Source organism: Rhamphochromis longiceps, linkage group LG15 (genome assembly GCF_057381845.1).
Source record: "Rhamphochromis longiceps isolate RC_006_pf linkage group LG15, R_longiceps_female_GT1.1, whole genome shotgun sequence".
Classification (NCBI taxonomy): Eukaryota; Metazoa; Chordata; class Actinopteri; order Cichliformes; family Cichlidae; genus Rhamphochromis; species Rhamphochromis longiceps.
The window spans coordinates 3,955,738-3,968,326 of record NC_140571.1 but is presented as its reverse complement, the minus strand read 5'-3'; the positions used below and the strand labels follow the sequence as shown (position 1 = coordinate 3,968,326).

The 12,589-nt window shown below is 40.8% G+C and overlaps 2 protein-coding genes across 2 annotated transcripts in view; one reads left to right on the top strand and one right to left on the bottom strand.

Moving 5' to 3' along the window:
* Nucleotides 1-1,613, bottom strand: part of atad2b (ATPase family AAA domain containing 2B) — a 66,342-nt gene extending 64,729 nt beyond the window's left edge. The window contains exon 1 of the mRNA XM_085383403.1: nucleotides 1,391-1,613. Within this exon, the coding sequence (XP_085239529.1) occupies nucleotides 1,391-1,489 (99 nt within the window). The 5' untranslated portion in view covers nucleotides 1,490-1,613. The remainder of the gene's footprint in view (nucleotides 1-1,390) is intronic.
* Nucleotides 1,614-4,461: 2,848 nt separating this feature from the next.
* On the top strand, nucleotides 4,462-10,729 carry ubxn2a (UBX domain protein 2A). Its single transcript, XM_085382845.1, has 7 exons — nucleotides 4,462-4,552; nucleotides 4,926-4,988; nucleotides 5,221-5,332; nucleotides 6,536-6,645; nucleotides 8,578-8,715; nucleotides 9,033-9,194; nucleotides 9,923-10,729. Exons 2-7 carry the CDS (start codon nucleotides 4,945-4,947, stop codon nucleotides 10,104-10,106), a joined length of 750 nt encoding a protein of 249 aa, XP_085238971.1. The 5' UTR covers nucleotides 4,462-4,552; nucleotides 4,926-4,944; the 3' UTR covers nucleotides 10,107-10,729.
* Nucleotides 10,730-12,589: the final 1,860 nt, after the last annotated feature.

Sequence of the window (12,589 nt, the reverse complement as noted above, 5' to 3'; positions counted from 1 at the left end):
TTCACAGCCTAACTTCCCCGCTGATATGTGAGCATATCTCACTGTTGTCATAGGCAACTGTCTGCAGTGCTGACAGAGGGGTTTGTCTGACTGGGTGGATAGATGGATGCAGACAGACTGTAAAATGCAGGATGTACCAGGAGTGAAGAAACGCACGGAGGCTGCCCAAGAGGTCCACCGTGAAATCATTTCCACATGTGAATCACTCTGCAAACACTGTCACAGCAGGACAGTCGGTTCTGACAAGTTCTGACAAGGTCAACAAGTAGCTAACAGAGTAAAATGGCTGGTTGCATGGAGTACAACACTACACTGACTTCTTGTGATATGGCAATGTAAATAAAAGGTGGGAAAGTTACAACTCTGTTACAAAGAGTGCAGTTCTACACTCACACAGTGCAATATCGGGTGCTATCGATTGGTCTGGACTGGAGCTACGTATTTCATGAATCATGACCCACAATTCTGCGACGTACCACCACTCGTCCAACAAACCATTAAAACTCAGGAATGCGCTAACAGCAACCAACAGATATTTCCCATTGATTAAATGATTTCTTTGTCTGTGTTAAGTGCCTTAATAATCGTAAATATTACGGAAATACAGACCTTCCTGTCTTGCATAATCACAATGTTTACATTTTGAAACAAAGCCTGTCAGGCAGCTTGTAGGTCGGGCGATCGGGAGTAAAATCTAAAGCTCATTTATCAAATCATTCTTTCGAAGAACACATGGGAATATTTAACTCTACGAGTGTGTTTTAAACGGACAGTCTAAAAACCAACTTGCCCATGGGTCTTTGGGTCATTTATAACTCAAAGTTCACCAGGTTCAGACTTGCTAAATACGGACCCGAGCCAGCCAACTGTTGTGAACCTGGGACTCCCTTCCCCCCACTGTAAGCTAGCTGCTAGGCTAACTATAACCTACAATGCTAGCTTAACTATCGCTTTCTCCCTTCATATGTGAGATAATAAGTAAGCTGACACTTCGAGGATAGCGACACATAGTAGTGCCAACAGCCTTGAGTCAAAACCCCAACTGTCTTTATTGGGTGGGCTAATTAATGGTGAAAACAGTGGAACAAGTCAGCCGGTTAAAATTGCCAAAAACAAAGGGAACTCAAGTTGAAGCTATAGCCAGTTCATATCGCTAGCTTGTAATCTAACAGCTGTACAATCCGTTCAGTGCGAAGGATACGCAAACGACTAGCCGCAATCATGTCTTACACTGTGTATCTGCGTGACTGTGTTGGTGTCAGTGTCGATACTGCTCGTATTTTGCTGTGAATAATACATTATGTGGAGCACCTTGAGGCCAAGGCTAGCAACCAGCTAGCCAAACTAGCCAGCCAGCTAGCTCGCCGGTAAAGAAAAGAAACCGGCTTACATGTTCCTCAGAGTTTCGCTCGTTTCTCGACGACGACCTAGTCCTCGACGAGATGAATGGACCGCTCCTAGTCCGTGAGCTTTTCCTTGTGTTCACCATGTTTTTTTTCTTTTGTCTGCCCCTTACTGAATCTCTCTAACCGGCTCTAAACACTGCCTCAGTGAGAGCAGGATCGAGTTCGAGGCGCCATCTCTCTCTCTCTCTCTCTGTGTCTATCTCCCCGCCTCTCTCTCCCTCTCTCTCTGTGTGTGGTGGTTCTAAGTCTGTTTGGCAGGTGCATTCATTTCTACTGACTGGATTACCACCAAAAGACCTACTATCTTTGTTATTACATGGATACTTGATATCACAAAGGCAGTAATTCTTAATGCAGATATGTTACTATGGGTAAGTACTTGTATTGTACACTGGGGACAGTCAGTTAATCAGCTAAGTACTATTAAAGCACGATAAGTCACCAAATGAATAACAAAAGGTGGTACAATTGACGCCAGCAGGAAAACAGATGGAAGTGGGCAGCCTGGATGCCCAGTATGTGCAGCAATTCACTCTTTGTCTTCATCAAATATATATATATATATATATATATATATTAAAACATCAACAAATGTAAAAGGTCTGTGAATGATAAAAAATATTTAGATTTGCCCTGTAAAGCAGCAATCAGAATCTTTAAAACTCGAATAATCACACAAGCTATTATTACTACAACATAAAAAGCTGTTTTTGTTTGCAAGACAGGGCTGAATTGTACTGACTATCAAATTTTGAATTCTTTGTGACCTCCAAGTATGTAGTAGAAGAGGCTGAATTAATAATAATCTCTTCTCACTTTGATGCTTTTAGCCTTGCTTCTTTCACTGCACTCCCTGTCATTTTATCCCCACAAGTAAAAATGACTGTTTGTGTGATTTCTGTTCTATTTCTGGCTCGAGTCAAGATGCAACTGTGCTAGCCATCTGTTTTGGGTTTTTTTCTTCTTTTTTTCCTCTTTTTTGGTTCAAGCAATAGTTTCTAAAACTCAATGTCAAAATGTTGTTGTTTCTTTCTTAAGAACCTTGTGCCATAAAATATTCCCATTTGATATCTCAAATAAATATTTTTTATACAAATGTAAGAAAATTTAAACCTTTCACATGGAAACAGGAATCTGTTTTCATTATCATTGTACCCTGTTCTGAGCATAAGTGGGCAATGCACTCCAGACAGGCTGTCGATTTCAAATGAAGTGAACTAGACGATTCATTCACATGTCCAGTTCATTATCTCGCCATCGAAATATCGGTTAGATGATTGAAAAATGAAATTTCTTTACCTGTGCTTATATGTTCTCATAGAGTTTAATAGAAGGTATGGGAATGCAGAAAAGGTCAAGGGTCACTGAAATCATTCTCCACTGATACGCCATCAAAGATCAGGCATGGATTTCATGTTAACCAAACATATTTTCCTGGATATGATTTAAGTCCACACCTAAACTAAATTCTGTTACCATCAAGAGCTTCCTTTCATTTTTAAACATTTTTTTTAATCTCTCATTAGCGTAATTTCAGAAATACAGCCTGTTTTTCACACCATACATCACCATCTTCGCTGTGTAGCTGCTTAATAATTGATGTAACATATGTCAAGTTTAAATTACTACTTTTATTAGAAGTAGTGAAAATACTATAATAATACATTTGCTAACAATGATAATTGATTCAAAGATAATGAAAATAAGTTTAAGGGTGTGTTTTATACTGAACATGCCACCTTGGATGCTATATTATTTCTCAAGCACAATGTCTATAATTATGTCAAAAAAGTATAAACGTATGCCAAATTCATAAATACGAGGCACATTTAATAAGTAAGCAAATGAATGGGGAAAAATAAAAAGATCTTTTATAAAATTATATTTGATGTGTTGAATTGTATTTGACTATTAAATGACCATGCTGTAGTATTGTTTCTATTGGCTACAATGTGCAACATAATGACATCATAATATATCATGCATTATTCAAGTTTTGCGTCACAATAACAAATAGGCAACAATTTAAATGTTATTGTTGTACAGTGAAAGTGGTGTCATGCACGTGAAAGGTAATTTAAGTGCATAACTGCTACAAATGGGTCATTAAAACCTGTTGAGAGGTGGTTGTTAGGGAACATAATATGTGATATAGATGAGAACCTTGAGGGGCCCAAAGCTGTACCCCTACAGGAAGCAATTCACAGCGATTTGGCAACTACAGGCCACAGAAAGTGATTTACATTCAGGCATTTGAAACAACTACAAGTAAAATAACCAGTGATGTTGTATAGAGGGCTGGATCCAAGACAAATTTTTCCAAACTTCCAAATGAGCGACTGAAACTACTGAGTGCGGGATGTCACTGATCAACGTAGTAAATATATCGTAATAAATGTATTGGAGTTTCAGTGAGGCAGTCAGAGCCTAGAATGTCCATAAGCAATCACCTGTCAGCTTCAAAGACAGGTTGCTACATTTCACTGTGTGTTATACTTGTATAACTATGCATGTGACAAATAAAGAACCTTGAACCTTGAACCAAAGCAATGTGATCACATCCAGTGTGGAAGATGTACCTGTGTGCCAGGTTTGGTTGCTCTGTTCCTCAGTTAAAACAACCAAAAAGAGATTTTGTGCGTTTCAGTAAGATAGCTTTTTTAAAATTGTTATTTGTTTTTTTTACTGATTTATTTACCTGTTCATTTATAATTTTGGTAGTTTTGGTCCTCAGGGCGTATGAGAAGCTTCTGCAAGAAAATGTACCAGAAAACTATATTAAATTATTTTTGTCTGTGTTTGTTTCCCTGCGTGTTTATTAGTGAGTCATTAATTATTTGTTTTGTATTTTGGCAGTTTAAGCCCTCCATAGAGTTGAGCCATATGAGACATCTTACCTCTAAATAGAAACAAACGCACACAAGTTTGGATCCAGTGGGCTTTCCATGCCATCTAATACTGTATCGTGAGTTTCAGCTGGGAGAGAAGACCTGCTGAGTTCAGCACAGAAGAGTGTACAACCGCGACATCGCGAGTGGATTTACGGCACTGTTACGTCACATGTATTGCTCAGCAGAAGCGCCGCTACCCTGAAACTTATGGCTACAGATGTGTAGCCCTGGATTAACCGATTAAAACACGGACTGGTAATTCACTATTCGACCTTACCCTTTATGCGCGCATGCTAATGGGCATCTGTTGTGTTTATGCTGACATATAATCCTCGTTTTTACGACCGGCTCCTGCGTGTGTGTTTTGCTCTTTGCGGGTCCATCGCTTTCTGCCGCCCACTTGCATAAATAACGATAAAGCTGCAGGCTGCTTGGCTGTCTGGCTATCTATCGATCACGTAGTGCTTTATAAAAATGATCCGTTTTAGGTCATTTTTAAGCGGTGTAGCACAGTTTTACTCCACACGTGTACATAATACGCCGCTAAGACAATAAAAGGTTACCCTCCAAAATATTGAACATCAACCACGCTAGTGTGTGTGTGTGTGTGTGCTCGCTTGTTCCTTAGATGGGAAACATAGGAAGACATGAAAGAAACTGACACTGTGGAGAGTGAAAAAGATGAACAATGGTAAGTCATTCTCTTTGTTAAATCCACTTCTAGGCAAATGAAGTCCTGTAACTGAATTGATGCCGTGGATGTGAAATAATCTGAAAATAACTGGGTTGGACATAATAATAATAATAACATATTCTGGGGTGTGTGAACTTGCTTTGCATGGTCTTGCACATTAACGCTTGTGACTGTAGACTGACATTCAATAAGCATGATGAGTGAATACCTGCACTTTCTTCTCATAAAGGGTGGTCAGTGAGGACAATGAAGAGGAAGCTCCAATGAGTCGTAGTTTTTCTGTGGAAGACCTCCTCGATGAGGTGGAGAAGATCTGTTACGATGCCTCAGGGACTTCAAAGGTCAGAGACAAATTCACACTTGAGAGCCAGATCTCTGCAAATGTCCAGCCTACATTTCTGAGCTTATAGACTAGTAATAACACAACATTTAAGTAAAGTATACACAGTACTATGCAAGAGTCTTAAGCCACACCTCATTGCTTTACATTTATGCTTCCAAGGAGCCAGACTCACTTGTCATTTTTTAAAATTGGTTTTCATCAGTATTGGCTGCTTTTTCACTCATTTTCAGTCCGGTCCTTGTATCTGACTATTTTCACAGGATTGTTATTTTTGTTTGCTAAGCCACTTAATGCATTTAAGTAGAAAAAGGCATCAAACTTAAGGAGTGAAACTAGTGTTATGTCTATAAATAATTGACAGCTTAGCAAAGAATCAATTTTTGCATCATTAAGGCAAAAACACTTAATTTGTTCACATTTCTTTAGTTGAAACTATGAAAAATGCCAAAGATAACACCACAAGAGAAGTATAAATAGTATTTTTGCACCAGCAAAGTAATTCCTCTAGGACTATTAGCCCAAAATGTTAAAGTTTTGAGGAAACTGGATAAGTACAGAATAAAAAAAATCTGGAAGTAATGTCCTTGAGAAAAACCCAGCAAAAGACCTAACACAGGAGCCGGGAGATGTCTCTATCCTTCAGCTGACCTATGTACTGTTCATTGAAGCCTCATCAGAAATGGTCACAGTGTCTCAGGTTGTCAAGAAGCTATTGTTAAGGAAGGGAAACGGGGAGAGAAATGGAGGAGTCAGGAAAGAGGTAGAACAGTGAGTGTCTACAGCCATGCAGGACGCACTTGCCTGCAGAGAAATCACTGAACTATTACCTGTAGTTTTTCTGGCACGTGCCCAGACGAACCTCACAAAGCCTTTGTAATAGGGACCCGGCAGGCTAAACATTTGTTTAATTGCGTTGAAAATTGCATGCTCACGTTCGCCTCCAATGGCCTGCGGTGCGTGAGTGAAAGTGGCGTAAGACTCTCCAAATGAGAACTCTCGCCGAGCTCTGTCAGGCAAATCTCAGTTGAAAGCACAAGCACCAGGCTTCAGTGATCACAGGATATTTTGTTTACCCGTTCGTTGCCAGGATAAACAGTCCGCAGTAAAAGTCCGACCTCCCGAGGTTAACAGCTGTGTGGCGACTTTATCTCTGAATCCTGTCAGGCCTATTTGATTGGGGTTTTTTTTGCTTTGGTTCCAGGTGGAGATGGTGGTGAGGCTGTGGAAGGACGGCTTCACTGTGAATGACGAGGACTTTCGCAGCTACTCCATTCCAGAGAATCAAGAGTTCCTGGATGCCATCAAAAGGGGGTGAGTCGACTGGCTGAAACAGGATAACCTTCCTGTTTTAACGATGTCTTCAGTTAGATTTTTGCTGCCTTACCACAAAGGAGGGCCATCAAATCCTAGGCTTTAATCATGGTTTTTAATTACTCTTGGTGGCTTAACGACCTCAAATAGTGTTCTCTCACTGATGAGAAGGGAGTGTTCAGACTAATAGTGCAATTCTTATTGTTCCTCAGGCAGTGAAAAGTTATTGGCAAGACGGTGTCATTTTTCTTATCATCTTAATATCTTTTTGAGTAATCTGTAACATAAATTTAACACATTTCTCCTAATAAGAGCAAAGTCATACAGAAATTAAATATAAAACATGTTTATTTATATTTTGTGCTCATTGCGGAGCAGATGTGCTATCAGTGTTAGGGAGAAATGTACAGTAAGGTGCAAAAGTTGTTTAACATTTCGCATCCAAGGAGAAAGATTTTCTTGTCATTTTTAAAGTGTTCTTGAACAATAGTTCTCCAGGCTTTTCTTCATTCATTAGCTCTTTTTCCACTCATCTTCAGTCCAGTACCTGACCATGTAACACTCCCCACTGAACATGTCTGCTCCTATTAAAACTTTCCCAGCCAAGTACTCCAGTCCCTACTGTGACACGTGACTTTTCTCTGAAACACCTCATTTGTTCCTATTTATAGTTGAATACGTGACAAATCTCAATAATAACACCAACAAGATGATTTCCAAATATCTGTTAGCCTAAAGCTTGGCATATCTTTGCATGGTGTGCGGTCTGACCTTAAAAATATTCAGGAAACTGGACAAGGGGAGGACAAAAAAAGAAGTGGCAGACGTTATACTAATTTCTGATTTTTTTCTACCAAAAACACACTTATACTAAAACAATCAGGACAGCTAAAAACACCAATTCAGCTGAATTTATCTGTAAAATGTCCATCACAGCTGTTATGGTGCAAAAAGCAGAGTGCACGGTGGACAGGTTCCCCATGTCTCACATGCATAAACCAAAAACATAACATTATTGCTGAGTGGGCACTAAGCAACATTTTACAACTGCTTTAACAAGTGTGTAGTAGCTGCCGCTGCTTGATGAATGCATTGTCTGGGCATGGCTCCATGGCAGGCACGGGCATGACCCAAAGTTGTTTGTGGTGTCAGAAGTTAAGTCAATATCAAAATGCCAAAAAAAAAAAAGTTTTAATGAATTAGAGGTGGTCCACTTCTCCTCGACACCAGCCAAGTGTTTAATGAACGTCAGTTCAAATAGCATTGACCCGTTCAGTTGAGACCGCCGGCGTGGGTTAATACTTTATTGATTTCAATCAGAGCCTGCAGCGTTAGATCGCTTTGAATAAATGCCAAATGAAGTTGTTTTTTATTTTCTCTCTTTCTTTGTCTTTAGTTTAAATATGTTTAAATACCATATCTACGTCCATTATCAAACCTACTTGCCAGAGTTTAGTGATGATAACCAATCATGCTTCTTGGTATACCTGCTTGATTGCCGTTTTCTCAATTTCCTGAGTAGCCACCTCAATCCAAAAGACAGCTCTCAATCAATCAACGGGAGCTCTTTTCATCATGGGCTAATGACAAAATGTCAAAGGGCTAGATCAGGAATATTAAGTAGGCAATTGTCTGATTACTTTTGAACCCATTCACTTTGGGAACACTGATGCAGACCTACTTAAATTATATGTGCTGCACACATACAAGAAGGAGGGACAGACTAAGCCTGAATGTAAGTCACATGTAACATCTCTCCTTGGTTCGATTCACTGGTTTTGATCACTCCCCCATGATGAAATTAGCAGGGAAGATATTCTCCCTGCTGACCAAAGCCCGACACTTGAAGCTAGATAAAGCTTATTAGTGCAGCTCATTTGTCATATTGATTGATCTGAGTGGACTCCAATCCGGATCTTTAATCTATCCCAGGGAGCTTCCGGCAGAGTGGGAGAGCAGAGCAGAAGAGGAGGAGCTGGAGATTAGCGTGGAAGATCTGACAGAGGAAAATTACGTTCCCAAGAAGAAGGCTTTTCATCCCTTCAGCGGTCGAGGATACAGACTTGGCAGGTGAGAGATTGTCGCTGTGAATGTCCTATTGTTTTTGTATTTTGTGCAGTGTGATCTCAAGATTTAAAGGCTACCGTGCACCACTAGGTGTCCCTCTAAATCCAAATATCAAAAACCCCACAACCAAATCTGGCACAGCAGACGAGTCTGCTTGTCAAGCTGAGCACCAAAACATTTTTGCACCATCACTGACACAAAGAGTCTGCAAACATTTTGCATGAGATTTTTTTTTCCTGGCGTCGGTGTGCATGGTAAACCCGGCGTGCGCACTCCTAAACTGGTGGTTAATCTGCTATTTATCTTCTGTCCATTCCCAGTGTGGCACCCAGAGTAGTAGCCAGGTCACCATCTGTGCACGAGGACGGAGAATCTCCTCCTATTCCCATGGTAACACTAGACCACGCCCTTCCCGTCACCTCCCTGCAGATCTGGTTGGCCGACGGCAGGAGACTGGTGCAGAGGTTTAACCTATCGCATCGGTACGTATCGCCAATACGCCACATCTCGATCTTCGGTTTGATCAAAGGACAAAAATAAGAGAAAGAATCAGCAAATTAAAGACCGACTAACTGCGCTGTGTAAGAGGAATCTTGACACTTTTCTGCTCCTGCTGCGCTGCGTGTAAATCCCATAATCTCAAACAGGAAAAAGAAGTGGTTGAAGGGATGAAAAAAGATTTTTGTTTGCTCTAGCTTGGGAGGTGGTGAAGTCGGTGGGGGTTAGGATTACGTAATGCTCTGTTCTAGGCTGCTGGAGTTAAAGGCTGGAGGCATGCTGCGTGTTACGTCCCCCTGCCCCACAGTGCATGGGGCAGCAGAAAACATAATCTGAGATGTAGCAACAGCGTGGATCTATAAAATCCCCTGAGAGGGATTGCGTAAGTCTGGTGCAGCTTTTATATAACAGGGTTAGTAAGCAAAGGATGGATGGAGAGGACTGAACCCTTCCAGCCTGCAGCGTGAGGAGCAGGCCTTACATAGGATTGCTTCATATACACTGGGGCCTCATTATTAATAATATATGATGGTACTAGTATAGTGCTTCATACAGAAGTCACGTGTCACAGTAGGGACTGGAGTACTTGGCTGGGAAAGTTTTAATAGGAGCAGACATGTTCATTTCTGTATTTACGATGGCAGTTTGTTTGTTTCGTTTATTTAAATCTCCAGTCTTGATGTTTAATTTATTTATATTTTTTCTCCTCCAGGATCGCTGATGTTCATGATTTCGTGTCACGCTGCCAGAGGAGCTGCCCACCTTTCGTCCTGACGACGTCTCTTCCTTTCCGAGAGCTCACCAACAAAGAATTAAGTCTGGAAGAAGCGGATTTAACCAACGCTGTCATTGTACAGAGAGCCCTGAACACACAGGCTCCATTTGGACACTCCTGACCAACACGAGCCCATAATTCACACACAGCACGCTGCTTTTCCCCCTCACTGACTCATTGTGTCCCCTGATAGCAATCTCAAGGTCCACAGCACTCGCATTTGACAGCTACTGTCCCCGTGTGGGATTAGCTCAAACTTTATTAACGATATAATCGCTTAGTTGCAAAAGGTGCTGTCCTTCCTCTGGAGGACAGCAGTTACCTGTCGTCAGACCTTCTTAAATCTGCTGAAAAACTATATAGGCTGTCGCCCATGCAGATGGTCCTCCAAGGGATCTCCATCTGTTTAATCTGCCACGTGTGAAACCTCCATCCGCCCCATCACACATGCAAAATCCCACCACCATCACCACCAAGCAAGTCTTCCCAAATTGTGATTTACCACCTTTTCTGCACAGTCAGCAGGCTGAGGTTTTAAGTTTACAAACATGTGATTTTTTTGTTTGCACAGTACTGTGATACAAAAGAAGTATTTATGTTTGCCTTGCTGTTTAATCTCTATCTCGCCTTGTGTAGTGTTATGATTTTTCTTTCGGTCAAATGCATTGTTTTATTTGACCAAATCATTGGCCGACATATCACATGTCAAGGTATGACAAAATAAAATTTTAAAAAATCCTTAAAATTTTGCATTTTTTTGTTTTAACATTTAATAAATTGATCAAATTGAATTGGTGTTGTTTTAATATCATTTGTTTAGCTGTGCTTTCACTACTGATGACAGATACGCGATTATGGCTGGACTCTTAAGCACCAATGCTGCACCTTACTCCACATCTGTGCTGGCATTTACAGTCCTAATAGGGGGTTTAGATTAGGGAGGGAGGGAGGGCTCACTGATGAGGAATGATGACATCACAGCGGTGCTTAAGACACTTAAGCGTACATCTGATGCTGATTCACGGAAAAACTGCCAGCAAACACAAACATCGTATTCCGACGGTTCTTTCTTGAGTATTGAACCTTGTGTTTCTTTGTACGTGACGTGTTTGGTTTTACGTGTGTGTCTGTGTGTGTGTGCTGTAGCCAAGCTCTCAGCACTGGCCTCATGATGAAGCCCAACACCATTATCCATCTTCAATATTTAAAGGCGGGTGAGGAGGGGGTGGGGGGAGTTGAGGAAGAGGAGCTCACATCCTCTGGATGGTCAAGGTCACACGAAGAAATCCGGCAGCAGAAATGTCTCTAAGCTGATCTGACTGTATGTTTAGGATTTTATACCTGAAGCTGCAGGCTGGGTGCATCGCTTGGTTGTGGGCTAGAGAGTTAAAACAGACCATATTTCCTTTGTGCTGCATATTTAATAAGGCAAAGCATGCAGGGAATTACTTTCCCTTCAACTCCCCACATTTCCTCTCAGAATTACCTTCTTTACTCGAGCAGCGGCAGACCTTTTCATTTCGTACATTCCTCTTCACGCATTATCGGAAACATACCCATTCTAATGCAGGTCATAAGCCCGACTTTGCTGCCGCGGTGCCTGTGCCCTTGTCGGTAATGTGGTTTTCATAGAGGGGGTTTGCATGCTTGGAATTTATGGAGAGGTCTTGGTTCAGGTAGCTGAGGTCTACATGACATGTTTGTTGTCATGCTTGAAGGAGAGGAGGATCGCTGAGAGTAAGCATCTGGGACCAAAACAGCTGCTTATGCTTAGTTGGAAAACTAAAGAGTGAAATCAAAGAGTGAAAAGGGCCTTTCCAGAGTTTGTCTAATTCCCCAAACCATACAAAAAGGCCTCCTTTCTTTTTCAGGGTCCATCTTAAAGTGAATATATTATGCACAATTCCAGCTCCATATTTTTTATCCTTGGACTCTACTACAGTTATTTTACATGATTCGCAGTTCTTTTTACCTTCTACTGTGCCTCAGTGCAGTCTCTCAGCTAGCTCACTGTCTAAAAGAAACAGGTTTAACACAAACTGTGGTTAAAGTCAACCACAAACTTGAATTCAGTTTACTCTGTCGTGCAGTTTCCTGCTCAACTTGCATGACTAATTGTGGGAAAGAAACTACAGTGAAAGCCAGGATTGCAGACAGGTAGTGTGAAGTTGAAAGAAATCAAACTCTTAAAAGGCAGCGAAGGTGAAAAGACGCTGTTAAAAATATTTTTGCACTATGCAGCTGGTGACATTTTTTATTATATTCATGTTATTTTACATTCTGGGTGAACAAGGTTGACTAACGCTTGATACAAACAGCAAATAATTATCATAAATACTTCTGTTTTTGGGATATTTCTCTTGTCTCTGGGATAAGGAAGGTCAAATCTAAGGCATTCCCAACAGAGGAGTAAAATTGTTGTTTGACCATTGTAACAAAGGATTATTATCAGCTAGTTATTTATAATAAGTTCATCAACCACATGTTTAAAACAAGACAATATTGGTAAATAGCCTGTGTATGAAGGTTCATGAGGTCGCTGCTGATGGTAAAAGGAAAAACGTTTATTTTGAAGATTGCACAGTGTAACCCACTCCATAAACT